This window comes from Cyrtonyx montezumae, unplaced genomic scaffold, assembly GCF_038088225.1.
Source record: "Cyrtonyx montezumae isolate F1298 unplaced genomic scaffold, pur_monq_1.0 scaffold_13, whole genome shotgun sequence".
NCBI lineage: Eukaryota > Metazoa > Chordata > Aves > Galliformes > Odontophoridae > Cyrtonyx > Cyrtonyx montezumae.
The window spans coordinates 4,959,611-4,986,894 of NW_027071859.1; the positions used below are offsets into that span (position 1 = coordinate 4,959,611).

The following is a 27,284-nucleotide window of genomic DNA, read 5'->3' on the forward strand; positions in this document are numbered from 1 at the left end:
AACGGTTGTGCCAACTCCCTTTTTGTCTCAGGCACTGTGAAGTTTCCTGAGGCAGCAGTTCAGTGCTAGGTCTTTGTTACAAACAGCAAATGGCCGTGCAAGGAAATGATGTAAACCTCCATTCAATGGTGTTTCTCTTCTCACCAGTGAGCACACTCACTGGAAATTGAACGTTCCCAGGGTCTGGCATATCTTAGGGCTGAATGCTCAAGCATTGCTGCAGCAAATCATGCATCTCGAGCACTCACTATAAGCTCAGGCTTCTCTCATTTATAACACTTTTGTATTTGTGATACTGTGAAATCACTAAGAGCAACATTCTCCAGGAAACTGCCAAGCCAGGTAGTCCATCCCTGGAGCAGACCTGTATTAAGCTTGGATGTAACTTCTACCAATTGTGGAGTTGGACTCTGAGATCCTTACGGGTCCTGAAACAGACAGAAAAGAGAAAGCATTCTCCACCTGCCTGCGTGGCTGTGCTGCTGCCTGGCCTCGGGCAGCCCCATCACCTTCTGTGCCCTGGGCTGCAGATCTGTGCAGGCAGATGGTATTTACCCCCTTTGTAGTGCGTTTCAAGATATGCTGATAAGGAATTGCTAAACAAGAACAGAGGAAAGCTGTTATGCCTGTGCCATTCCTTGTAGATGCACATTTCCCTGCACTGATTGGTGTTTCCAGATCCGGTACCACTCTGATTAGCCACAGTGTTTGATTAAAGAATTGAAAGTACCTTTTAAACCCCAGGGGCCAATGAATCAGCGTTGCTGCATCTGAATTCCACCAGTACAAGCAAGATCAGAACGTGAGCCCTAGGCCCTGCTCAGATGTGGGGAACAAACCCAAACACGCCAGCCTCCTCTCACCCAGCATTTACCATCCATTTCTGCCAAAAGCTCCACCTGAATTTACCTCATGCTCCTTGCTAGGAGTAATGGCAGCATTTGGTACGGTAGTTTGGCTTTGTAGCCAAAACAGAGCTTTCCTAATTTTTGCTCTTCCGAGCTAAAGAAACAGCTTTGTTTGGAAGAAGGAATACGTGCAGCTGAAGGTGATAGGAGCTGCAGGTGGGAGACAAAAACTGAGGATTTTGGAAACATCCAATTCATGTGGTAGCCCCCAAAGCTGAAGATGAGTGTACGTGACCAGACAGCTGAGTCTCAGCTGCAGCACTGGGGTTCTAACAGGCTGAGAGATGGCTGCAGAAAGCATGGGGACCTGAGGGCAAATGAAAAGCAGCTGATGATAGCAGGTAATTGCATGATAAAAAGTTGCTGTAATAGGTGGATGAAGCTGATAACAGATGGAGAACGCAGCTCAGTTCACGTATCATAGAATCACAGAATGCCTTGGGTTGGAAGGGAACTTAAAGCCCACCCAGTTCCAACTGCCAGTGTGGGCTGGTTGTCCCCCACCAGCTCAGGCTGCCCAGGACCCCATCCAGCCTGGCTTCAGACACCACCAGGGACGAGTCATCCACAGCTTTTCTGGGCAGCCTGTACCACTGCCTTACCACCTTCTGAGCGAAACATTTCCTTCTAAGGACTAACCTGAATCTCCTCTCTTTTATTAAAACCATTCTCCTTGCCCTTCATCATAAAAGGGGATGGGGATGTGAGTAGTTGGGGTTGTGTTGGTGGTTCTATGAACTAAGAGAAGGGAGAGGACTATGAGAATAAGCTTGAAATCAATCCCCTTGTCCCTTACAGCATGCTTAAGCTGACCACCTTACTGTGTGTCCAGCATTTGAAGTCTGGGAAAGATGATGGCAGGAGATGCATGACTGGATAGATGCTCAGTAACCAGTGGGGAGGCACTGGGATTGGCTGAAGTTGTGGACTCCCCAACCTTGGCACTGCCCAAGGCCAGGTTGGATGGGGCTTAGGGTAGCCTGGGCTGGTGGGAGATGTTGGGCAAGGGTTGGGACTGGGTGGACTTTAAGGTCCCTTCCAACCCAAACCACTTTGTGATTCTGTGATAGCTTCTCACGCAAGATAGCTGTGGAATTTCTTGCCTCAATTAGTTGTAGATGTGGAAGCTCATGTGAGCTCAAGGAATTACTGAAGGTTCCTGGAAGGATTCCTCATTAAATCAGAGCCATGGGCAGAGGCACAGTGCTGCCCAACCTCACTACCTCATTAACGGTGTTTGGAACTTGGCCTCATCTAGCACCAGTCATGGGGAGTGCTGACAGTGCTGGCAGTGTGGGGAGGTGTCCTAGGACTCCAGTGAGGGAAACTGGTCCTCGGTGGGACCTCAGATGGACGTAAGCCCTTGCTTGGAGCCACAAAGCACTGCAATGGAACTACACAGGAACTCTAGGAAAGAAGACAGACTCTTTAGCAGGGCCTGTTGTGATAGGATAAGGGGAAATAATTTCAAACTAAGTGAGGGGAGATTTAGATTGGATATAAGGAGGAAGTTCTTTACACTATGGGTGGTGAAGCTCTGGCAGATTGCCCAGAGAGGTGGTGGATACTCTGTCCCTGAAGAGGCTCAAGATCAGGTTGGATGGGGCTCTGAGCACCTGAACAAGTTGCAGGTGTCCCTGTTCACTGTGGGGAGTTGGACCAGATAGCTTTTAAAGGTCTCTTCCAACTCAAACCATTTCTATGAGTATATGATTTTGAGTACATTTCATAGGAACGTAGGAGCATTTGGACTGGAAGAGGTCCCCAAATCCATCCCAGGCTGAGCAGGGCACTTCCCACAGCGCCTTCAATGCAACCCCTGGAAACAGCACAGAGCTTCTCCCTCCACATGGGCAGCTCCTCCTCGCAGCTCTTTCCTCTCGGATTTGAAGCTTTCTATCAGGAGGTTGGAGGATTTTTAGGTTATTATGTAAATGCTCTGCTACCATCTAGCGCTGAAGGGGAGAAGGGCCAGGGGGAACCTGGGCTCAGCTCCCCAATGTGAGTGGAGTCTGACAGCTCCTGGAGCCATGCAGGTCCTGAAATAACAAAAAATCTGTGAAAACCAACAATGACCAGACCAGACCAAACCAAACCAACCAGTAAAAATATCAACAAATCCCTATAAAATGACAATAAAAGCTGTAAAAATTGACAAAACCTCAATAAAATATCAAGAAAGCCCTGGGAGATATCAATAGAAAAAGTAACCAACTGCTAAAAAAAGTAATATATATGTAAACATTAAAAAAACAAGACAAAAGCAAAAATAAAAAACAGTAAAAATCAATAAATGCCCTGAAATATCCAGAGGGCTGTAAAATATCAATGAAAGGTAAAATTCAACAAAACTCGATAAAACATGGACAAAACCCAGTGAAAATCAAAGCCCTATAAAGAATAAAAACAGAAAAAATGACAAAACTCAATAAATGAACAATAAAACCCCTGAAATAACTGTAAAAACAGTAAAAAAAAAGACAAACTCAATAAAACACCAAGAAACTCCCGCAAAATATCAACACAAATCGTAAAAATCTTCCTAAAAAGTTATATATAGAAAAACATAAAAACCCAAACATAAAACCAGAAAGAATTAATAAATCCCAATAAAGTATCAAGGGAACTCTATGAGATAGCAACAAAGCCCAGTAAAAGCCTACAAAACCCTGTAAAATATCAAGCAAAACGTTTTAAGCCAAAAAGAAACTTCTATAAAATATCAAGAAAATCCTGAAAAATATTTAAAAAATGGTAAATATCAATCAAATCCTATCAAATGCCATGAAATCCTGGGAAAATATGTACAAAACCAGCAAAACCCAAGAAAGCCAGCTGGAAATCAATGAGCGCCCCAACCCTCACTTCCGGGTTCTACCACTGCCCGTTCTGCCACAGCGCCCCCTGGCGGTTGGCGGAGTTACGGCATGGAGGCATACGCATGCGCAGCGCACCTCTCCCGCTCCCCCCGGTGTCTTTCCGTCGCTTTCCGGCAGCGCGACGCTTTTACGACGGGCGGCGTGGCTTTACGGCAGCAGCCCGTGTGTGAGCCGTGGGGGAGCGGAGGCGGCGGGATGGGGCAGAAACGGAAAGGTACCGGGCGGGGGGGTTGAAGCTTTCAGGAGCTGATGGCAGCAGCTGGTGCGGCAGGGTTCATGGAGCTGAGTTCTCCTCGTTGCATGCGTCTCTGTGTGCTGTGCGCGCCTTGCCTCGTCTGCTGGCAGCATCGCACCCGTCTGCTGGTGGGCCTTGAGTCAGAGAGTCATTCTGCTCGGAAAAGGCCTCAGAGATTACCAAGTCCAATGTCAACCCATCCCATCGTGCCTCTGACCACATCCCCAAGTGCCACATCCGTGCCTCCAGGGGCCATGACTCCACCAGCTCCATGGGCAGCCTGTGCCTCTGCATCACTGCTCTTTTTCCTAATGTCCAACCTGAACCTCCCCTGGCAATACTCGAGGCCGCCACCCCTCATTCTGTTGCTGTTACTTGGGAGAAGAGGCCGACCCCCAAGGTGGGCTTTGTCCTCGAGCGTCACTGGGTATGCACATCGTTTGCTTTGTTCTCATTTCAGACCTCAGCCATGCAGAGCTGATGATGATGACGATAGCTGACATCATAAAACAGTTAATTGAGGCTCATGAACAAGGAAAAGATGTGAATCTGAACAAGTAAGTCACTCTGATGACACTGAAGGGCTGGTTCACAAGTGTTGAACATGTCCTGTACTTTAATTTATATTATATTGGTTTGGTTTTTTTTAATGTTTTATTTTGATAGAATCATTTGAGTTGGAAGGGACCCTTAAAGGCCATTTAGTCCACTTCCCCTGCAGTGAGCAGGGACACCCACAGCTCCATCAGTGCTCAGAGCCCCACCAGCCTGACCTTGGCTGTCTGCAGGGATTGGCACCACTGCCTTTCTGGGCAAGCTGTGCCAGTGCCTCATCACACTAATTGTAAAAAACATTTTCCTTATATCCAGTCTAAATCTCCCCTCTTTTAATTTGAAACCGTTTCCCCTTGTCCTATCACACCAGATCCTGCTGAAGAATCTGTCCCCTTCCTTTTCACGGCTCCCTTTAGATACTGACAGGCCACTCTCAGATCACCTTGCTCTTCTCCGGGCTGCTCAGCCTCAGATCTCAGCCTGTCCTCGTAGGGAAGTGTTCCGTCCCTGGGGTCATTTTTGTGGCTGTCCTCCTGTTGGATGTGCCCCAACAGGTCCACTCTCTCTTTTCATAGGGTAGTCTCACTACTTTTGTCTGCATCTGATGATGAAGGTACTGTGATCTGTTAATTACTGTAGTGACTTGAAGTCATGCATTGCTTATTCATTGGTAGTGCTACATGGCTTGTATTAAAATAGAATAGCTCAGTTGGAGGGGACATTCCAAGATCATCAGATCCATCTGCCTGATTGCATCATGGCTAGCTAAAAGTTAAAGCTTATTAATGAGGGCATTGTCCACTATTGTGCTGTTGAAAAGTACTAAGAAACTTGTCATGGCCTTTAGGTGCTTCCTCCTGTGTTCATCTTACTAATTCCAAAGCCCTACTGGGGAAGAGAGGTTTAATTATAGATAAAGTTGAAATGAAACTTTCTTAGCAGCATTTTTTGAGTGAATTTGCTGCTAAAAGAAACCTCTTCCTTCTTTATATGTGTAGAATACTAAAATGTAGTAAAACTAAAACAATAAGACATTGTCCCAATGCTCCTGTTTAAAGTACACAACATAATTGCAAACTTTTTGCTGATACTCAACTAATATAAATGTCTTTAGAAATGAACCGAGGTGGAGTTGGTGTAGTTTGGAGGTTAATTGTATAGAAGTCTTATGAAAAAGGTTAAATTGCTGACAGTGGGTGAGACAGCCTCTGGGCAGCTTTGGCAGTGCAGTGTTTTGGTAGAACCATATTTAGCTGTAAACTTACAGAAACTCAAAATGTTGGCAATTTTTGCATGTCAACTTTGTTTGGAGTTTATTTTGTGGAACTTCAATACCCAGCACATCTGTTGCAAGGAATTACGCTGTGCTTCAGAGGCAAACTGTGTGGGCACACCTAGATCTGCAACAGGCAGAACAGAAATGCTGTGGAGGAGAGGTACAGAAGTCTGAATGGGGTTGTTAATGTGAGGTGTTCTTGCTTCCAGGCTGAAAACCAAGACCTCAGCAAAGTATGGACTCTCAGCACAGCCACGGTTGGTTGACATCATCGCTGCTGTTCCACCGCAGCACCGCAAGGCGCTGGTGCCAAAGCTGAAGGCCAAGCCCATAAGGACAGCTAGTGGGGTAAGCACAGAGTTATTCTCTCCATCTATCCACCACCATCCTTCTCTGGTCTCAGTTCTGGTAGGTCTAATTGTTTTCAAAGTCAAGGATGCCCAGAAGCTTTAATGAAGATGTGCTGGCTGCAGTGCCAGCTTCCAGCCTTCCTTTGTGGTGATGTCACAGGGCTGTTGCTTCCAAAGCATTTGGGAGAGGAGAAAGAAGAGTGGAGATTTTTTCTTCAGAACAATGTATCTAGTTTTTTAGTTGCTGTAGAAACTGCAGCTTAATTGTTAGACCCTCTCAGTGCACAAAGGTTAAATGGTAGGATTAATGCCTTTCTTTAAAAGGTCTTTCATACTGGAATCAACAACAGAGGTACAGCTGACGTTCAGCTGTGTGCTTATGAGTTTTCTGACTGTACATATGGCATACCTAAGATGAAGTTAAGAAAAAAAGAACAATGAGACCACCAGAAACCAGAATCACAGAACTGTAGGGGTTGAACCAGACCTCCAGAGATCATTGAGTCCAATCCCCCTGCCAAAGCAGCTCCCCAGCCCTGGTTGCACAGGTAGTCATCCAGGTGGGTCCTGAACATCTCCAGACAAGGAGACTCCACCTCCTCTCTGGGCAGCCTGTGCCAGTGCTCTGTCACTTAATCCCAGAAGTGTTCTGTTTTTATAAATTAAACATCTGAATTTTGTTAAGAATTTCTTGTTTGTGGTTTCTTCTTTGTAGTTACAGAATATCTCACTGAGCTCTTACTCCAACCAGAGTTTCTGAAAACTGGAAATGTGGTATCCAAGATGGGTGCTCCAGATGAGAAGACACCAGAAACCTTACATGTGTGTCTCTCTTATTCCCCTTACTCCTGTGGAAAGGGAGGGTAGCTTCGTATGTTACATTTACATTTGATGTGTGAAAAGCTGTGTGAGATCAGCCTGCAAAAAAGGCTCATCTCAGGTGGAAGGAAGAAGCTATTGCTATTGTCCTTTTGTCTTTTTCTTTCTTGTCACCTCCCCCATTTTCACCTTGCAGGTGCTGTTATTGGTGCACTCTCACCCTTGCATCATGTTAGATGCGTGCTAGGTGGTCCTGGTCAATACCTGCATGTACAGTGGGATATCTTTTCAGTATGGTTGTTAATCACATTTCATAGGACACCTGCTTCTTCATAAAACTCTGCCAGCTTATTCTGAATTGTGAAAATACTTAATAATAGGATTCATTTTGCTTGATCCATTTGTAATCTTCTTTTTCTCAAGAGTTAACACGCAGATATTTTAGGTGGCAGACTGAGCAGAGAACATCTTTAAATAGAACCTCGCAGTTGCACGTTTACGTAGCCATCATCATGCACTTCATCTTTGTAATTACTGTAATTTCTCTCTGCTGTGATTCTGCTCATTACAGATTGCTGTCGTGGCTGTGATGTGCAAACCACACAGGTGTCCGCACATTAACTTCACGGGCAACATATGTGTGTAAGTATGACTGACTTGGGTGACCTAAAAGAGGACTGTTTCCCAGTGTTATTGTATAAGATTGTATCAATTGCAGTGATAGCTTTAGGGATAGACTTCCTTTCTGCATAAGTGCAAAGTTGCAGCTTTGCTGGCACCTGAATGTCACACTAACAGTTAATCTGTTGACCATTTTTCTTCAAGCAGAAAACCTTTCATTGGTCAAACCCTACTCTTTCACACCTTTGTGAATATAAGAATCAGAAGAATAAGTGAATGACCCAATAGAAGTTGTATTGCTGTGAAGGTCTGGGGGTTTGTTGTGCTCATGAGAGTAGGGTGGGTGTGAAGCAAGATAGGAGAAGACTCAGTGAGAAACAAGCAGGGCTTAATCTAACAAGTTTGAAAACTGCTGAATTGAAACCCACCCGAGGAGGTGCAGGTGTTGTCTACCAAAAACTTGCTCAGTGCTGGCATTGCTTGGCTCTGGAACAAAACGAGAGCACAGATGGAAGACCTGTAGCTGCCAAGAGCTTGTGGTATCAAGGGAATAGTTTCGGAGTTTTATTTGATTTGAGGAACCCAAGCTCAATTTACCTTGAAATATGTTGCCTCTGGTTTTTGACCTGCAAGTCTGTGCTCCTGTAGTCTCATCTGCTTTTTGTGGTTTTATTTCTTCCTGAGCATATCAGTTCATTATTTAAAAACATTGTTTTTCTTTTCCACTTGTGACTTCTGAAACATCAGTGCATCTCACTAGCAGCTGCCCAGCAGAGCGAGCTGGCTCCATTCTTTCTTTTTTTTTGTTGTGTTTGTGATGTTCCAGGTAATGACGTACGTGAAATCTCTTCAGCTGAATTGCCCAAATTTCACTAGCAAATTAATTTGGCCACGGTAATTTGGTAATTAATTTTATAACGGTGACAGGTGATTTGGATTGAGTTTGCAGGGCAGGCAGTAAGGAAATGAATCCGTTATGCTGTGAATTACATATTTCTGGTTTGATAGAGGTGGTGTTTTGACAGCTCCGTTACCTGTCTGCTGGCTCTGTTTGGTACATGCACTGTCAGCCTTCCTGCCTCAGGTTGTGTTTGACTGTAGAATGACTATAGATGGGCCATTAATCCCATAGCTCTCAAAAGAAAGCTGGAGATACATCAGAATAAATTTACTTTCTTTTTAATTGCTGTCTGCCATCTACTAATCCTCTCATTGCTAGCAGTCATACTGTGATTGCTGTGAGTCTTCCCTGCTCTGTCACAGAGTTTCAGACCAACCTCTGGAGGCAGCAGTTGTCATTTAACACCAATCTTAGCATTATTTGAGTTGGAAAAGACCTGTAAAGGCCATCTGGTCCCACTCCCTGCTCTGAGCAGGGACACCCACAGCTCCATCAGTGCTCAGAGCCCCACCAGCCTGACCTTGGCTGTGTGCAGGGATGGGGCACCACCACCTCTCGGGGGAAGTTGTTTCTGGTTAAATAATTGATATTTTAAAAATCTAATAGTCTGTAACTATTTGTCCAAAACTCTAGAGCAGCTCCCTAACGTAATTCCATGTTCCAGAACTGTGCTCACTGTGTGGCTGTAGTCATTTGAAGGGTCTGCATTGGTTTTGACTCTTCATTCTCATTTGAGTTTGTGCTCCCCCACCTTTCTGATGACAGTTGGGATTGTCAGAGCAGTGCTTGCTCTGCCTATACTCTTCTATATTATATATCCATACTTCAGACAAGTAATAGCTACTGTAATTGCAAGAGTTTGATGCCTGATTTTCTATGTTTTAATATTTGCAGGTACTGCCCAGGGGGCCCTGATTCCGATTTTGAATATTCAACTCAGTCTTACACTGGATATGAGGTATTACTTCTGTCTGCCACCGTGCTGTGCCTACCCTCTCTGTAAGCTTGGGTTAGGCAGCTCATTCTTTCTACGAATTCACCCATGTTGCAAGAGTAAGAAACAAAAACAGACTTTGTAAATGCAGAAGTCTAAAGCAGCTCAGCTGCAAGACTGGAACTTCTTAATTCTTGCAGCAGTTGTTTTTTTTTTTTCCTCGTCTCACTTCTTCTGATGCTCTTCTATGCGTACTGTGCTGTAGAGCAGCCTGTGACTCTGAGCAGGGCAAATGCTGCTCCTGTACTGCAGCTGTGTGGGACCTGCTGGTGTGAGAACAGCTGTTAGCTTGAGTTTCCAGCTATGGTAGGTGATGAGTGAGTAAGAGCAGTTGAAGGTGACATTACTGACTCCCCTGGGGCACTGCTGCATGCAGCTTGTAGAACCACAGCTAATATTCATTTCAACAAGAGTTATCGGTCTGTGTCAGATTTTTCCTAACTGAACAGCCCAGCACAAGCAGAAAAACTTTGCCTGTGGCTCTGGAAGGGTCTGAGGGAAGGGTATAGAGAAGGCAGAGCTGTATCCCTTCTTGGAGCTGCCCACTGGAAGGATAAGAGGCAACAAGCATGTCTGGAAACATGGAATGTTGTGACTTAACATAAGAATGTTTTAACATGAGGGTCTTCAGACACTGCAGAAGGGATCCAGGAGGTTTTGGCATCTCAGTCCTTAGAGGTACTCAGACGTTAAGTGGACAGTGACCTGAGCATCCTGCATGACTGGACCTGCCTTCAGTCCTGCCATGGTGTAACAAAGGTCAAGCTCTGGAAGAAAGCTTCTGGTTGAGTTAGTGCCTCTGAAATTCCATCTGTGCCCTTAGAGTATCCTGATCTGAGAATGTGTCTCTGTCTGCGGTGATATCCCACCGATATATTTAGTGAGCCAAACCAAAATAGCTCTCTCCTTTTGTCTGCTGAAGGTGTAACAGCAGAAGATGTCATTCTGACTAAGTTATTGTGACTACACAAAAGGCTCACAGCCATTGCACAGATACAGTGTTGTAAAGTGAGGTAAAATGCAGTCTGGATTAATTTGGGAACTGGTGATGCAGCATCCTTCTAGCATGATTTTTTTTTTCAGTGGTTGTTCATTTTTCAATGACTTGAAATTCATTTCTTAAACATGAGCATAAAGCAGAAGAATCTTGTATGTATGTAACTGCTTTATAATGCAAGTTGTTTTGGATATGTTTTAGTCATTTGTTTAGTACCAGCAGCATGTGGGAGTTGTGCAGGATTAAATGAGTCCTTATCCTTTAGAGCTGTTAATATAAGTGATATGAAATACCAAACCAATGCATGATGCACAGGATTCTTCAAAACCTTCTCTTGGAGGATTGCTAATAGGCTTCCATCAGCTAGTTGCATAGGATGGAAATTAGGGGCTTCAAATGGAAGACTGTATTTAGCTGAAGGAGTGTTTAACTGGGCTCTAGAGGACTCTCCTTGGATAAGTTGGGCGAGTAAAGAGAAATTGAAATGAACAGGACAGAAAAAACAATACTTGGGAAAACATTTTAGTTGTGATTTGGCAGTGTTTTTTTGTTTTTTGTTTTCAATTGCTTCAGAGGTTCTTTATCCATCCCGTTGTAATACACTGAAAAGTTGAGAAGTTGTATCATCCCCCTGATGTCATCTTGTCTTTTGTGGTTTTTGTCCACTGTTTTGTGGTTGTTTAAAGAAGAAAAATTGGGGAGCCAAATTCAAACGTGCGGTTGGGTGAGCTCTCTGGTTGCGAGTTTGAAGACCTTAGGGTTGAGTTTTTATAACAGTAAAGCATCTGTTCCTATGCTAAAAATTGTCTGGGTTTTTTTTTTTCTTCAACAGTCTTGAATGCCATTAACTTTTTTTTTAATTCTCTTTGTGGTTTTTTAGCCTACGTCCATGAGGGCCATTCGGGCTCGGTATGACCCCTATCTCCAGACAAGGCATAGAGTGGAACAGGTACTTTTTTACCGTGAAAGGGGAGCATGTTGTGGTTGGGATCAAAATGATGAAAATACTTTGAATTGCCTGAGATGGTGGGTGGGAAGGGTTGTGATGAGAAGCACTTCTTCCAGCTGCAAGCCAGTCGCTAGCTGTATACCCCAGCTGTCAGTATAGGTTGGGGGAGATTTACATTAGATATCAGGAGGAAATTTTTCACTGAGAGAGCAGTGAGGCCCTGGCACTGCTGCCCAGAGAAGTGTGGGTGCCCCATCTCTGAAGGTGCCCAAGGCCGTGGATGGAACCCTGGGCTGCCCATGGCAGGAGGTTGGGGCTGGATTGTCTTTCAAGTCCCTTCTAACACCAGCCATTCTGTGGTTCTGTGACTTCATGGTGGTGGGGGCAGTAGTATTGGACTTCTCTGTGAATGAGCTAGGTGCTGGGCTAGAGCACGCTGTTACCAAGTGCAGATGACACAGAACTGGGAGAAGTTTTGGTGCACCAGGGGTTATACTGCCAGGACAGGCTGGAGGAACAGGCTGACCTCAGGAAGGTCAGCCAAGGGAAGTGCCAGGTCTTGTCTCTGGGGAGGAGTAATCTTGGGCAACAGCACGTGCTGGGGACACCCAGATGGGAAGTAGCTTGGTAGAAAAGGTCCTGATAGGTACCAAGCTGAAGGTGAGCAGCACTATGCCCTTGTGCCAAGAAGGCCAGCAGCCTCCTGGGCTGCATTGGCAGTGCTGCCAGCAGGACAAGGGAGGGATCCTTCCTTTAAGCTCAGCACTGCTGAAGCCACATGTGCAGAGCTGTGATCAATTCTGGGCTCCCCAGTAGAAAGTCACGAGGCTCCCTCTGAGCAGGAAGTGCTCTTCTGCTGTGTGAGAGGTGGAGCACTGACACAGTGACCCAGAGAGGCTATGCAGTCTCTGTCCTTGGAGATCCTTGATGCTTGTCTGAGCACAGTGCTAAACAAATTGCTGCTTTGAGCAGAGAGCCTTGGCTATGTGACCTTCACAGGTCCCTTTCAACTTCAGCTTTTCCATAATTCAGTAAGTATAAATTAGCCTGGTGGAGTTGAGGTGGGTCTGCTCATTGCAGGAGAGTTGGACGAGATGACCTCTGAAGGTTTCTTCCAACTCAAATGATTCTATGATTGATCCCCATTGAGGAATTATTTTCAAAGCTTTTAATTGTCTGTCATTTCCTCTAGATGACTAACAAATTTTGAACCTCTTGTAAGGTGTCATCTTTTTTGAACAGTGCTCGATTACTGATGGGAGACTATTACAACAAAGTTTTAGAGGTTTTTATGCTACTTGCGTGTTCTTGATCATGTAGAATATAATTCTGAAAGTGCCTCCCAGAATGATTTTTTACTTTTACTTTTTTTTTTTACTTTTTTTACTTTTGTCTTTGCTGGAGGATTAAATGATCTGCTTCTGAATCTTGTTCCAGTTTTTACTGATTTGCAGTTTATCTCCAAATCCATTGGAAAAATTTGCTGTGGATTCAGTGTAGTCTCCTTTTTCCCTCACAAGCTTTTGAGGACAGTCCTACATGGAGCAAAGTAGGAGCAAGGAAGCTTTTCCTACTGGCCACATCTAAGTCAGCTTCAGATTAGAGCACTTTTAACTACACTGGCAAGCTGCTGTGCTCCAAGTACTCTGCTTTGTCAAGACAATCTGTTGCACAGGGCACAGTGTCTCTGCTGTGCATGATGAAGGAGTCCCTGGGTTTCTTGAAGGATTGTAAGAAGCCTTTACCAAAGTGTTAATGGTTTGTCATTCAAAGGGGATAGGATAGCTGATGAAGGAAACAGTTGAACTGTGTAACTGTTTTTTCCCCTGGATCTTTTCTAGCTGAAGCAATTGGGTCACAGCGTGGATAAAGTGGAGTTCATTGTGATGGGTGGAACTTTCATGGCCTTGCCTGAAGATTACAGGGATTACTTCATCCGAAACCTTCACGATGCACTTTCGGGTCACACTTCCAATAACGTAGCAGAGGCTGTCAAGTAAGGACCTTGGTTTTCTTTAATGTAATTATTTAAAATGAATAGAGGATACAGAATATTTGGGTCTCATTTTTTGACAGGCAAGATTTATCCCGATATATATTTAGGCAGGGAATATTTATAGCTCAGCTTCCAGCATTGCTGCACGTAGTGCTGTGGTTTATCTGTTTTCTCAGGTAGGAAGTGCTAAGCTTTTTCTCATTTTCTGGCATTCCATCTGGACTTGTGCCTTTTTATGCCTCATCACCTTGATTTGGAGTTGTGACGAATCACATTGCCATGGGATTTATTGCCTTTCTCTGGGAAGGGGAACTGATCCTGGCTTGGAGGGAGGCCAGACGTCAGCTCCGTAAGGGATGACTCAGCCCCAGCAGCGTCACTGCTCCGCAGCTCTGCGCCCCTCAGCTCTCCAACGCAGTTACCCTTGTGCTGATTCTGAGTGACAGCAGACGTTCTTCTCATTTTACAGTAGATGGAGTGAAAATCAGAGACTGTTTTGTGAGCACGTGCTTTGCTTCATCAAATACACAACTTCCACTACGTTTTGCAGGCTAGGACTGAGAAGGAAGGTGAGAAGGATGTGATGTTTTGGAGCTGTTAAAGCTAGGTGGTCGTCCCTGCTGATAGTCTGAGTTCACTGCCTTGTTGTACCTCAGTGCAGTGGATTTTCCCTGCTATCACTGTCAGCTTCTGAAGCAATTGGTTTTAAAGCTGGTTAGGACTAGCCCTTGTCTCACCTCATGCCTACTTTCATATTTCAAAGCTGTAATTTCACTTGGTTTTCCTCTGGAGGGCAGCAATCACTTCTGCTCTTATTTTTTCCTCTATTAGTATTAGTACTATTATTATCTTCCCATTCAAAGACCAGACAAAAAGTGCTGTGCTGCTCTTTGCAAGATGAACCATCGAGGCCATAAAGTCACTAACAGTTTGGGAAACAAACTGTTCTTTTGCTGTGATGGTGAGCAGCTCATGATGGGAAGAGGGGTGGAGTTTGCAGGTTGGCTGTTCAGTTTGTTGCCGTGCCTTTGTGTATGTCAGGTGGTTGAGGACATGGTTACTCAGGGCTTTCTGCTGCAGGTGCCTCGTTAATATTACTGGAGATGAAATTGCTGTCTGTCCTTTGCTCTGCAGATGACTGAGGAAACTAATTACGACACAGACTTTGTCACCAAGTAATTTTAGGTGCGCGTGAAAATGAAGCAACTCTGAAGTCAGTGTACTGCCTTGCAAGTACACAGAGTGAGCAACATGAGAAAACTGCACTAACAGTGTGGGTTCTTTTCCAGCACATAAATAAACCCATCTATATATATATATAAACATAAAATTCATGTTAAATGCTCAGTAAATGGAAGTATGTGGGAGTTACTCAAGTTGCATTTCGTAAGTATTCTAGAGGCATGAAAATCATGTTTGGGATGAATCAGACCTTTTTAAGCTTCTTGCTTACAGCTGTTGAACTGTGTCACTGCAGTGCTGTTTTATGCTGGTCAGTGACACTTGGAATAAATAAATGCAATTTTGCATGTTTCTTTTTGTACTTGAGGGTTCAGCCCTTCTCCCTCACTGCTTCCATTAATAGAAGCCATGTTAATGATATTTTTGTTGGTTTGTTTGCCTGTAACCTGGGATCTGGTCTCTTGCCCCTTAGAATCAGAACAGCCTGGGTTGAAAAGGACCTCAAAGATCATCCAGTTTCAAACCCCCTGCTATTACAGGGTCACTAGCCACTCGAGCAGGCTGCCCAGGGCCGCATCCAGCCTTGCCTTGAATGCCCCCAGGGATGGGGCATCCATAACCTCTCTGGTCAACCTGTACCAGTGCGTCACTGCCCTCTGAGTGAAAAACTTCCTCCTAACATCCAACCTAAATTCTCCCCTGTCTTAGTTTAAAACCATTCCCCCTTGTCCTGTAACTATCAACCCATGTAAACAACCCTTCTTTTTAGTGGGACCTTGAAATTTTTCCTTTTCTTCAAAACACTTCAGGTTTTGTACAGTGATCTCCTGCATGGCAAAAAGGCCTTCAGCCAGGTTGTTTCTTTTAGAAGCATTTTTAAGCACGACCTTTGATCAAACCATCATCTACTTACAGATAGGGCTTCAGTGCTCCTGTCTGTGAACTGTTTTCCCCTTCAGTCCACTCATTTCCTGACTTTGTCCTGAACTTGTGGTCTAGTTCCGCATCACATGCTGTCTTTCCAATGACCGTGGTAAGCTGACCTTTACTGAATTGTGCAGCATCAAAGGACTCATCCTCTTGATGTAATTTTGATTTTTTCTTCGTAGAATACTTTGTCTTCACCGCCCTACTGCAGCATCCAGTCCCAGGTAATCAGATAAAAGTGATGTGACCCCGTGTGGTTTCAGCGCTGTGACTGCAGCCTGCCTGGAGGTATCTCCTGTTCCTCACAAAGCCAGCACTGCATGTCTGACTGAAGAAATAAGTCCTCAGATTGTGTTGGCCCTTGAATTCCTGCTGACAAGCTCGGCTGTTTCCTGGCTTGCTTGGAGATCTGGAGTCTTACCCTGGCCACGTGCTAAACCCCACAGCTGGAAAGGCAGCAGTGCATATAGGGAGCAAGTTATCTCAAGGGAGTGAGGCTGCAGCCAGCTGCTGTGGGATGAATAAACCTCAAACTCTGAGTGCAGAGAGTAAGACCTTCATGGGGTAGTTCAGAGCAGCTAAGCTAGATGGCTGCTTTTCACTGTTCATGGGCAGGCTGGGGCAGCTAACCTGGGAGATGTGAAGAACTCCCTTCATGTCTCTGTTTATAAAGCAGTAAAAAGATCCTTTTTTGTTCATAAGTGGACCTGAAGTGAGCTCAGTCTGTCTTTATTTTTACAGTGGATGAGCATAGAAGGGATCTTATTTACAAACAAGATCTGGTCAACCAAAAATGCAATTTCTAAAAGATAAACAGAGGATCTGTGAGGCTTTCAGAGAGATTCTTTTGCAAATGGAGGAAGGAAACATATTCTCTGAGAAAGTGCTGCTGATATTTCTGCAGTACCTTCCCATGGAAGCAATGAACAGTTTTTAGACTTTTCAGACAGAAGTCTGCTTGAGGTGCTGTGGTATGCTTCAGAAACGAGCTGGCCAAGGGATGAGGAGAGACTGTCTGCCTTTGCTCTTTGGTGAGGACAATGAGAATGTGAACCATGAAGGTGTAAAATCCACATGGAAATGAAAATAACTTCTCCCCAGCATTTTGCTCCTCTCACCTGACCTGTGAGTCATTAAAGGTGCTGGGCATATTTAACTGCAACTATGAGTCACCACTTAACCCTGGGGGCTGAGCACCTCTTCTCCAAGCCAGGATCTGACTTTTAATTAGTGATTGAGGCTACAGGAGGACTCGGATAGGTCTGTGTGGACTGTGCTCCCATGCAGCTCCTTGCACTGCAACTTCAAGCCTGGCTTCTCTCAGTGCATTTAAAATGCACAGGAAGTATTTGTCAAATGTTGGTTTTTAACAGCATCCTGTTTTTTTTCTTATGTTCCATCTCCTTGTAAGTCATGTTCCTAGAGGCAAGGTAAGAAGGGAATAAAACTGCTGGAGCCTCTCTGCAGTGTGAGCATCTTGTATACCCACTGTTTATGTAATGGTATTTGGGTATACAGCAGGCATAAGAACAGTTTCCATAGCAGGTCCGTTAACCAAGGCTCATTTTCCATGTGCATCAGCCACTGACACCCAGAACAGAGCACAGCTGGCTGTGTTGGATTCTTTGTGGAGCAGCTGCAGCTCCTGGTGTTGGCCAACATGTAAGTGCCTCAGTGCTCAGGCTCATCATGCGTTGTTTTTCTCCCTTTTGAAAAGACTCAGTGGGTCTTATTGGTTTTGTGATTGGTGTTTGCACCCTCAGCTGGGCAGGAGAGCAAGCAGCAGTGCTTCCCTTGTCACAAATGTTTTCATTGTTCCCCTGGAGAACACCTGTAGGCATCCCAAAAGCTGTGCTGGTCTCTGGCAAGCTGGAAGCGGATGGATCCTGCTACTTGAGGGCCTCCTCTGAAAGAGAGGACGCAGATTTTAAATAACCACTCGTTAGGTCTGGGTTGTATCTCCAGTTTTCAGACTTGTTAGCCTGTCTGGGGGAAAAAGCCTCAAACACTGGTGGTTGCAGCAGCACTCTGTTGCTCAGGGATGTGTTGGAGTCACCACCCCTGGAGACAGTCAAGAACCATTAAGACGTGTCACCAAGGGACATGGTCAGTGGGTATGATGGGGTTGGACTAAGTGATCTTAGAGGTGTTTTCCAACTCTGTAGTTCTACAGTTGGTTTGTATGTGGAGATCTTATGCATTTTAAATTCCATCTGGAAGCTTGAGTGCACCAGGTCAGGAGAACCTGTGAAAAATGGGTTTGGTTCAGTTACAAGATGATGTGCTTTCTTAAAAGATCCATATATTAGAATCATAGAATTGTAGAATGGTTTGGGTTGGAAGAGACCTTAAAGATCATCCAGTTCATGTATCAGTAATAACAGAAGCTGCAGTTTCTCTGCGGGAAGTGGTGATCGTGCAGGCTGACTGCCTCTGAGCAATTCCTAATCTTGCTTTACAATAGCAAAGAATAAACCCATCTTTAAAAGGTCACTGTTGTCAAAGTTGAGGTCTGCTTTAAATTTCCCATTCCCAGGACTTGAGGAGTTTTGTTAAGATGTAGGTTTCTGCAGAATGTCGCTATGATTTTAGCAGGGTTTAACTCATCCATGTCCTCTTGGTTGCCTCTTAGGACACAGCTGTGCAGTGAGGCTGTGTGGGGCAACATGTGAGCACATTGTGCCCGTGCTGCTCACCTTGTGCGTGTGTTTCTCCCTCCCCTCTGTAAGAAACTCTGGTTCACCATGAATCTCAAGGAAAGAGGTTTAAGCACACATGCGTTTCCTTGTGGTTAGCAGAGGCTAAGGAGTACCTATGGCCTGGGTGCCTCGACAGAGATATGGTGCTTGTTATGCTGATGTATCTTAATTGAGCTTCCTGAGTACTAATTGGGACTCCAGCTATGATGGCTGAGGAGCCCCAGTGATTGATGCTGGAGCGATTTGGGAAGTCACTATTCTCCTTTATCTACCTTGACCCTCTGCTTGACGTGACTGCTTCCAAAGCAGTTGTCCACCTGTCAGCTGCCAGAGCTCATCCTTGCCAGGTGAATGGAGCTGCAAATTGCCCTGCTGCAAATGGCCCAAACTGGATAGTCAGATCTCACCTCGTCACTCACCATGATGGGTAGGTGCTGTGACAGGTAAGCTCTTGCAGCACAGGCTGCTTTAACTGCTGGTTTAAGCCCTGTTGTAACTGGAATTTGGGCAACTGGAGTGTGGGGGTACTTGACCCGCTCTGCAACTGTACGCAGGCAGCAGCTCCTGGCAGAGGAGAGTGGATAGCAGGAGGCAGCAACAAATAGCTGTGGCTGTATCCATCAGAGCTTGTCTGTCACATCCCTCCCTTTGCTGTGCCAGGCAGGAGATAACTGGCTGCTGGTTTGGTGCCAGATCATTTACAACAAAGATTCTGCCTAAATTTCCTTTTATTTCCAGAGATTTAGAGGCTGGTTCCTAATGTTCTAGAGAGGTGGGTGGATTTGCTTTGTTTCCAGCTTTTGATCCAGCCCTTCATGGTGTAGGGGCAGCACTTGCAGTTAAAACCTAATATTTTTTTTTTGGAGAACATCTACCCCTAAATGCCTTCAGTGTGGCTGCTGGCAGAATTAGAGGAGGTGTACCCCAAAGCTGACTGCCCTTTGTAGGTTCCCTCTTACTTTGGCATTGCTTATTTCCTACTGCAACATCCCACTTCCAGCTGCTGAGGTGTGATTTGTGAGGTGCAGGAGTGGAAGTCTGTCCGTCAGATTGCATCCTAACCTTACTACAAGAAGCTGTTTATCTTTTTCCTCCCGTCGCTATGGAAGGTGATTGCCTCTCCTGGTATCTGTCCTGCTCAGTATTTCCACAGCGGTTTTTTTCCAGCGTTGAGTACTCAGGTTTGTGCTCAAACATTGACTGGGGACTGTCAGTTGAGGGATCCATACCCACATGTGTAACAGGGACATGGGCACCAAAATGCTTTTGGTGTAGGTCTGTGACGTGGTGCTGTTTATTCCTAACAGACATTGCAGCTATGCCAAATTCAGCCCTGTTTGTAGATCTGTATTTCTTCTGCATTGCTGGAAAGGACAACGGCCGTAGCGGTCGTGACATTGTCAAAACTAAATAATGAATTTCAGTGTGGTTTGTTGTTTTTTTTGTGGTCCATTTTCAGCAAATTACTGCTGAACACCTGCCAAAGGGAATACTTGTTTCCTTTTTGCTGCTGTGCATGTGTAATATGGCAAGCATAACAAGTTCTCTGGCGACCTGCACTGGAGTGTTAATGCTAGGATGGGATCCAAGAGGTCAAGTGAGATTGGGAAGTGGGAATGGAGTTGGATCATGGCTTGGTCACATGTATGAACGTGAATTTGACCTGTTTATTATACACTTCTGGTTCAAATTTCCTGCTGGTCCAGAGGTGATGGCACAAAGAGAAGATGCATGGTGTGCCAAGTCAGCTTTCTGGCTTAATCTCCTTGGGCTTCTCTGACACATCACACCTTCCTGAGTATCACAGAGGGAGCCACCCCTTTGCAGGCAGGGTCTTGTGCTGCCTGGATGAGGTGTGGAAGCAATCCCTGATGGATGCCCCGTGCCCTGGGACCTCTTGTGTGACCTGTGCTGCCTTTTCTCCTTCCTATAGCAAAGTCTGCTTTCCATCCTGAATTAAAATGTGCTGGTAGAACTGAGCTGCCGTTTTATCATTCCCTCTGCAGTGCTGTGCTTGCCTCATTGGTGTTGTAAGCTGAGATCCACTGCCTTTCTGCAGCACAAAGCTAGTTTCAAAGGAAAGTCATATTCTAGTAATACGGTGATGCAGTATGCACACCAAAAAATGGCTTCTTCCAGTGGTGGTTCCTGCTCCATCCAGGTTTCTCCTTTTCTCCACCTTCTCCTGTCCGAAACCACTAGTCTAACACAAGTGCCCACTCCCTAGCTTTGGTTTGCCTGTAGTCCTGTTTTCCTTGTTTCATGTGGTCTCCTCTGTGCTGTGTTTTGGTCCAGGCGTGGCCTTTGCAGGGAGGAGGAGCAGTGGTAGGAAGCTAGAAGCTGAATTACTTAAAGCAAGGTGGAAATCTGCTCATTAAGGATCTGTAGCTGTTGGTTGGAGCTGTGACAGGTGACAAATGGAGCCCAGGAAACAACTCTGGGAGTCTGGTGCACGAAGTGTCTTCTTGAACACGTCGCGGAGAAAAGAAATGACTGTATATTTTTGTAGCACCTTTTTGAGGGAGCTCATATTGCTGCTTTATAGGTGAGGGAGTTAGTTTGGCAAGAGAACAAGATGAGCTAAACCACAGCCTTTCGTCGGCACTTTTGGCTGATGACTGCTTTTTATTAGCTCTGCTTATAATTTTATTGCTACAATTCCTTTGTTTCCTCAAAGCAGCAATCAAGCTGTTTTCCTTCCTCAAGCTCAGTTTTTATCGGATTGTCAGGCGGGGGTGAGAAGAGCTGTGTGTGTTGGGTTGGGTGCAGGAACTACAAAGTGAGCTCTTCGCTGGACGCTGTCTTTGTGTGACAGTAGCTCTTAGGGCTGGTGTTCCTCAATAACAGCAAGGAAGTGGTTGTTGCTAAAAATATGCAACCTTCCCTAGGCCACGGTGAGTCAATATCGGGACTGAAATTGGAACGGGATTTTTTATTTTAATATGCATTAAATCTCACCTGGTGCAATCTTTCTCATCAACTGTAGCAAGAGAAGCTTCGACTTCAGTTTAGATTTAATAAAAGAGAATGTCACATCGCTTCGTTCATAATTTTAGATCTAAGCATTTTTCTCCCCAGTCCCTTTTTAGCCTGTGTCTATAACTGCATATTGACTATTCTGCGGTAAACTGTCTATATAATTATGACTTGATCGTTGCTCATATTGATTTGGTAACAGGCATTTCAATTGTTGTTCCTTCAAGTTTCCCTGAACTAAATTGCACAGCAAAGGTGTGAGAAATGAAGAGCCAATCGCGGGCATCTCCCGATGCGGGTTTTCTAACAAACAGTCTTTGTTTGGCTGTATGGAGGAGGCTGACGAGCTGCCCGCATCTCGTTGTCACAGCAGTGACATTGTTCCTTGCTCGTGGGATGTGATGTCTGCTTCTGTGCACTTGGATGAGAAGAGAAAGGGACGTAGAGTAAAACATGTCCTCTGGGAATAGCACGTATCGATTGCCTGGTGGAGGTGGAATTTAACTAAAGGTCAAATAAAATTGTAGTGGAATCCACATAAGGAACGGTTAAAATGGGGCTAAAAAGCCACTTCTTTTTGGGTTATATGTTGCCTGGTGGAAAGATGCCAGAAAGTCAATAAAAAATGACCAGGATGAAGTATTAACCAAATGCAGCCAACAGCTACACCTTCTCCTTTTCTTCCTCAGTGTGGGTCAAGGCTGTCATGCTGCACGGGGCTGATGCTTAGAACAAAGAGTGGGATTCTGTATTTAGGGCTTATCCTGCATTACTGGGCAGAATTTCCCAAATTGATCATAAGAAATGCATTTGGTTCTTTCTAAAACTTTGTAGCTTGAAGCATCTCCAATTTTCTTCCGTTGTGCTGAATGTATTTTTTTCCCAAGCATTGCTTCTGCACCACAAACCAACAAGTACTTTTGAAAATAATGCTGTTTGAAGTTGTGTGGGCTTTTTTCCCCACTTCAGGAGACATCTACGTGGTTTGGGTACCCTGGGAAGGTACATGGTCACTGTTTTCTTTTCCAAATGCTGAAATTCAAAACTGTTTTCTTTTTTCAAATAGGAAAAGAGCTCTGCTGTTTGGCACAGGAAATCTTACCCTGTAGGAAGCCCAGGTCTTTGTAGTGTCTTCAAGCTTCTGGTCATCTTAATCAGTTATAGAATCATTCAGGTTGGAAAAGACCTTTGAGACCATCAAGTCCTACACCAACCCATCCCCACCACCAACCACGTCCCTCAGTGCCACATCCCCACAGTTCTTGAACACCTCCAGAGCTGGTGTCCTCACCACCTCCCTGGGCAGCTGTACCACTGCGTCACCGCTCTGAGAAGAAATGTTTCTTGATGTCCAACCTGAACCTCCCCTGGCACAAGTTGAGGCCGTCACTTCTCGTCTTATCATTGTTACATGCAAGAATTGGCTGATTCCCACCTCCCTGCAACTTCTTTGTTGTTGGGAGCAATGAGATCTCTCCTGAGCCTCCTCTTTTCCAAAGCTCATCTCCAAACTTCTTCCATAGCTCCTTTTCACAGTTCTATGGCAAGTCTTTCAGGTTTGCATTCACAGTTTCCTCTTTTTTTTTTCTTTAGTCATTTTCAAATGCTGTTAGCAGTAATCAGAGGAGGTGAAAAATTTGTAGAAGCATCCTGGGAGCAAGGGTAGCAATTTTACAATATGTGGTTGAGTGCATAGGTAGCTCACCTGTAGTGTAATCCACATATGGTTCATAGAACTGTCTGTCCTGGCTTCTGGAGGCTCAGGCTGGAGCACTTGGCATGGCGTGCTGGCCTAGCTGCATCTTCTATACACGTGATGGATGTGGTTTGGGATTTGTATTATTTTTTACTTACATTCGTATATTAGTCTGAAATTTAAAGTATTTGGCTCATGGTTAAGATTGGATGGGGTCCTGGGCATCCTGATCTTGTGGTTGGCGACCCTATCCATGGAAGGGGGTGGAACTGGATGGACTGCTTGAAATGGCCCAAGGTTTCAGTGGAACTTCTGGGTTGTAATGGTTGGTTTTGGAGCTTTTGACAAATGTGTGAAAATTCACGTGGATTTTTCCTAAGTGAGATCTTTCACCAAAGCCTCTGAAAGATTGTGGGATCAGATTAAAGGTCTTGCATGCATCAATGATTGAAAGAAATTGGGAGGAATTAAGTCATCAGTCTTTGCAACAGAGGAGGGTCATTAATTGGTGCCCCAGAAGATCAGTGCAGATGAAGAGCAGTGTGTGTGAGGGTTCTTGTTTTGCTGTGGGACAACAAGCTCCAAGTTGACTAATGCTACCCAGGAGCCCAGGTAACAGTGAGAAACATGGGCGTGTGTTTCAGCATTACTTAAAAGTAGCTCAGTGTGAGGAACTATAATGAAGGGAATTGGGAGAGCGGAATGGGAAATGTTGTTGTGCTTCTGTGTGATACTGTACAACAGGGGGGAGATATCAGAGAGTGATACGATAGAGGATCTGTAAAATCTCATGTATTGTGGAGAACAGATGATTATCTCCTACAGCTCAAGGACTGGGACCCCCAGATGAAAGGGGAATTCAGGATGAAGGTGGCACTTCTGCTGTGGGATGCACAGGAGGGCTGTGGGGAGTGACTGAACACATCTGTAGGAAAAAACTCTGTGCAGAGCTGCCAAGTGCTAATGACACCTGCTACTAAAGACATCTCTGGAGAGAAAATTAGGGGTATTGTAGGAAAGCAGCACTGCAGCTTTCCCTGCTTGTGCTGTTCTCATGAACGCACCTGCAACCAGCCATCGTAGGGTGGAGAGCTGGGCATAGCAGAGCTTTGGGCTTGCCCAAGGGACTGTTGGTGTTACTGGGGCTAATTGTTCCCCCCTCTAGAGCAGGTCAGTGTGTTAGTGGCATTCCAGCTGCTGTCTGAAGGTGGATTTGTGGTTTGTGTCTCCCTTGGCTGCTGTGCCAGGAGGCTGGCACTCATCCTGCAGCCCGTGTTCTGCAAGAGGCACGAAGAGTTCAGCTTCCAGTGCTGCCACTTGGCTCCGCTCACTGAGACAGGTTTGAGAAGGGCAGAGAGCTAGCATAAGGGAGGAGGAGATAAGCACTCTCCTGCCCATTTAAGGCTTATTTCTAGGGTGTTTTTTCCCCTCAGACCTTCAGCTTTGACAGAGAGGGAAAACAGAGGTTGTAACTTGGCTCTGGGTAGAACCATGCATGTGCAATTTTTCTTGTTTGAAATATTTCACTCTAGCATATCCCTATTCATCCTGTTGTTTTCACTTACAGCTTGCTAGTAATTTGTAGCTGGCACAAACATTATCTGTATTGCTGTCGCCTTGAACTTGATGGATGGGAGCTCACAACATCAGGCACCTATGTCAGAGGTTCTGTCAGGGTTCCTGCTTGCAGCCTCTTTTATCTCCTGAACTAAGAAAAGCCTTTCAGGCCCTTCTCATGTGTCCTTTGGGAACAGGCAGTGATTATGGCATTGGAAATGATCGTGCACAAGCCCCTTCACCCAGCAGTCCTTCACCCCTGCTGAAGGCTCTGTGAAAGCTGTGAGTGATGCAAAAATAAACCCAATGATGCCCTCCATCTCCATACCAGCACTGGTGCCTCTTTGTTACAGGCAGGTGTTGAAGCTGCACTTCTGGACAGGATTTTCTAATGTCAGAGCATTTCATTGTGATTACAGTTTGATAAATGAATTAAGAAAGAGAGGAAAGTAGCAAGTTGAGATTTGCTTTATTTTTTTCTTCAGAAGGGGTATTATTTTAAATGTGGTTCCTGTCGAGGATTTCTAACACCAGACTGTGCAGCAGGAGGGAGCAAAATGCCTATGAGTTATGTTAGTGGCATTTAGGGGAGAAAAAAGAGAACAAATATTATTCTAAGGGGTATAAATACTGTTACTTTATCAACATTGGGAAATTACATTTTAATCAGTAGATTATTTTAGGTGGCTGAGTTTTTCAGCATGTGAGAGCTGAACCTTGTGGAACTGATGTTAAGAAAGCACTGCAGTATCTCATACTCCTGGTAGTGATGATAAAGGAATCTCTGAAATGCTGTAATGAAAAGAGAGCTGTGTGAAGCCAAATAACTGGAAGTTGAACTCTGAAATATCTGCTCTGGGCAATCATCAAAAATGCAACTTCTGAGACATGTTTGGTGAGTAAGCTGCCACCTCTTTTGTTTACTAGCAGGAAATTGTAGACACTGAGTTAATTACTCTAGCTGTGTTTCAGAGATTGGCATAGTAATAAAGCAGAGCTATTACAGATCAAGAGAAAGGAGGTCATTTGAGAGCAAAGATGAACGTGTGGTGCGTAAGGTACTTGTGTGTTTTATCAACACTTTGCTCCTCAGAAGCCATCGGTGTCACTTCTTTGGTCTTAATTCCATCGATATAGATGCCATCACCTGTCTGGAGCCCCTGCAGGTTAGGGTTCCTTTGGGCAGTGCTTCTTACAGTCAAAGGTGCTGTTGGGACTGGGATGAGGAGTATGGAGCACCATCTTTTGTGGAGGCTGTTGCTGCCGGGTGATTCTCTAGCCATGATGCTGATGGAGTAGAGTGAGCAGCATCGTTATTTGCTCCATCTTCAAGGTGGTTTTCTTTGACTTTTGAGGTCACATTGGAATACCTGGCAGGGGATTATGGGGCTGGATGAGTTTTTCTAGATCTGTCCCTTCCTCCCATGCTGACAGGCACACCTAAATCTCCTTGCTCTTGGTAATTAGTTTCTTTTGGTGTTACCTTTGAACTGTTCCTGCTGTTTCTTCTAACTTTTTCTGCTTTTGCCTCTGTGTTTACCTCTTTTTGTGTACTTTCCTACTTTGAAACATGTAAAATGGTGTACAGGCGTGCGATTACCACGCTGTGCATGCAGTGTGTTGACCCTTGCTTGATTCTTACAGTTTTTCTTTTCTGGGCTCACTGGGACGAAGCAATGCTTTCTGTTCTGCATGGCATCCTGCCACTGGTGCCAGCCAGGGAGTTCGGATGCTGCTGTGGTGTGGATTGTAAGTAATTGATTCTTTGATGTTCAGGTCTCATGGCTGATGAGGCTTTTGTCTCTAGACCAAAGTTTAATCGAGGGAGAGCAGAGGCTTTGTTAAATGAGTTGTTTTGTGCCAGGGCTGCACTGTCTGTTTTTTTCCCTCTAAATAAGAGAGTACCTGCAACCCTATGTCACGCTGCTGTGTCTGGTGGGGAAGGAGGTACTTTTTGACATAAAATCCCTGCTTATTTAAGAAGCAGATTCTGATGTGACACTCTATTTTATGTGCCAGCTTTGTCGGAAAAATCACTCAATTATTCTCTAATGATTCAAATTAATAATCTTTCCTGCACTTCATCTTGATTCAGACGGTTCCCTAATCATACTGAAAACTCACTTAACACCAGCTTTGTCTGTACTAATCTAAGTTTCTCTGGATCTCATTTCTTTCTTTTGTATGGCATCTATTTTATTTGCACAATTCAGCACTGTGATTGGTCTGTTATTAAAATGGCCCCCTGTCATCTTGTGCTACATACTTATCTTGATTTCTGATTGTTCTCGGAGTGTGATTTTCAGATCTTATTTGGGATTCTTCAGCATTGCACAGGTAGCAAATAAGACTGTTCCATGGAAGGAGAAATACTGTGAGATGTTTGTGAAGATAGAATTCCTTTGCACTCTCAGACATCCACATCATAAATACTACCACCAGAATGAACCTGGAAACCTGGTGGACTTGTGTATACAAGACCATCATGGGGGGTGGAGTTCTCAGCTTGTTGAGTTCGTCTTGATTTTTAGGTCTTTCTCTGTCACTTCTTTTGGTCTTTGTTCACCTTGGCCATCATCAAGGTCATCTTAACCTCTCGTGACTGAGCATCCTGAAGTAGCTTGTTTCAGAGCTGTAGATATCTGTTTTTCAGCCTCCCTGCCTAGTTGGATAGCATCTGTTCCCTATTAATATGTTCCTTGGCTAGCATGCCATTCCTGCAGGATATGTGGCTAGATGTCTGTTGTTTTTAAAGATTAAGTAAAAG

The 27,284-nt window shown here is 44.8% G+C and overlaps 1 protein-coding gene across 1 annotated transcript in view; it reads left to right on the forward strand.

Moving 5' to 3' along the window:
- The first annotated feature begins 3,974 nt into the window (after positions 1-3,974).
- ELP3 (elongator acetyltransferase complex subunit 3) overlaps positions 3,975-27,284 on the forward strand; it is an 82,325-nt gene continuing 59,015 nt past the window's right edge. Inside the window, exons 1-7 of the mRNA XM_065730501.1 lie at positions 3,975-4,001; positions 4,483-4,579; positions 6,063-6,201; positions 7,594-7,664; positions 9,439-9,502; positions 11,416-11,484; positions 13,326-13,480. Of these exons, the coding sequence (XP_065586573.1) occupies positions 3,983-4,001; positions 4,483-4,579; positions 6,063-6,201; positions 7,594-7,664; positions 9,439-9,502; positions 11,416-11,484; positions 13,326-13,480 (614 nt within the window). The 5' untranslated portion in view covers positions 3,975-3,982. The remainder of the gene's footprint in view (positions 4,002-4,482; positions 4,580-6,062; positions 6,202-7,593; positions 7,665-9,438; positions 9,503-11,415; positions 11,485-13,325; positions 13,481-27,284) is intronic.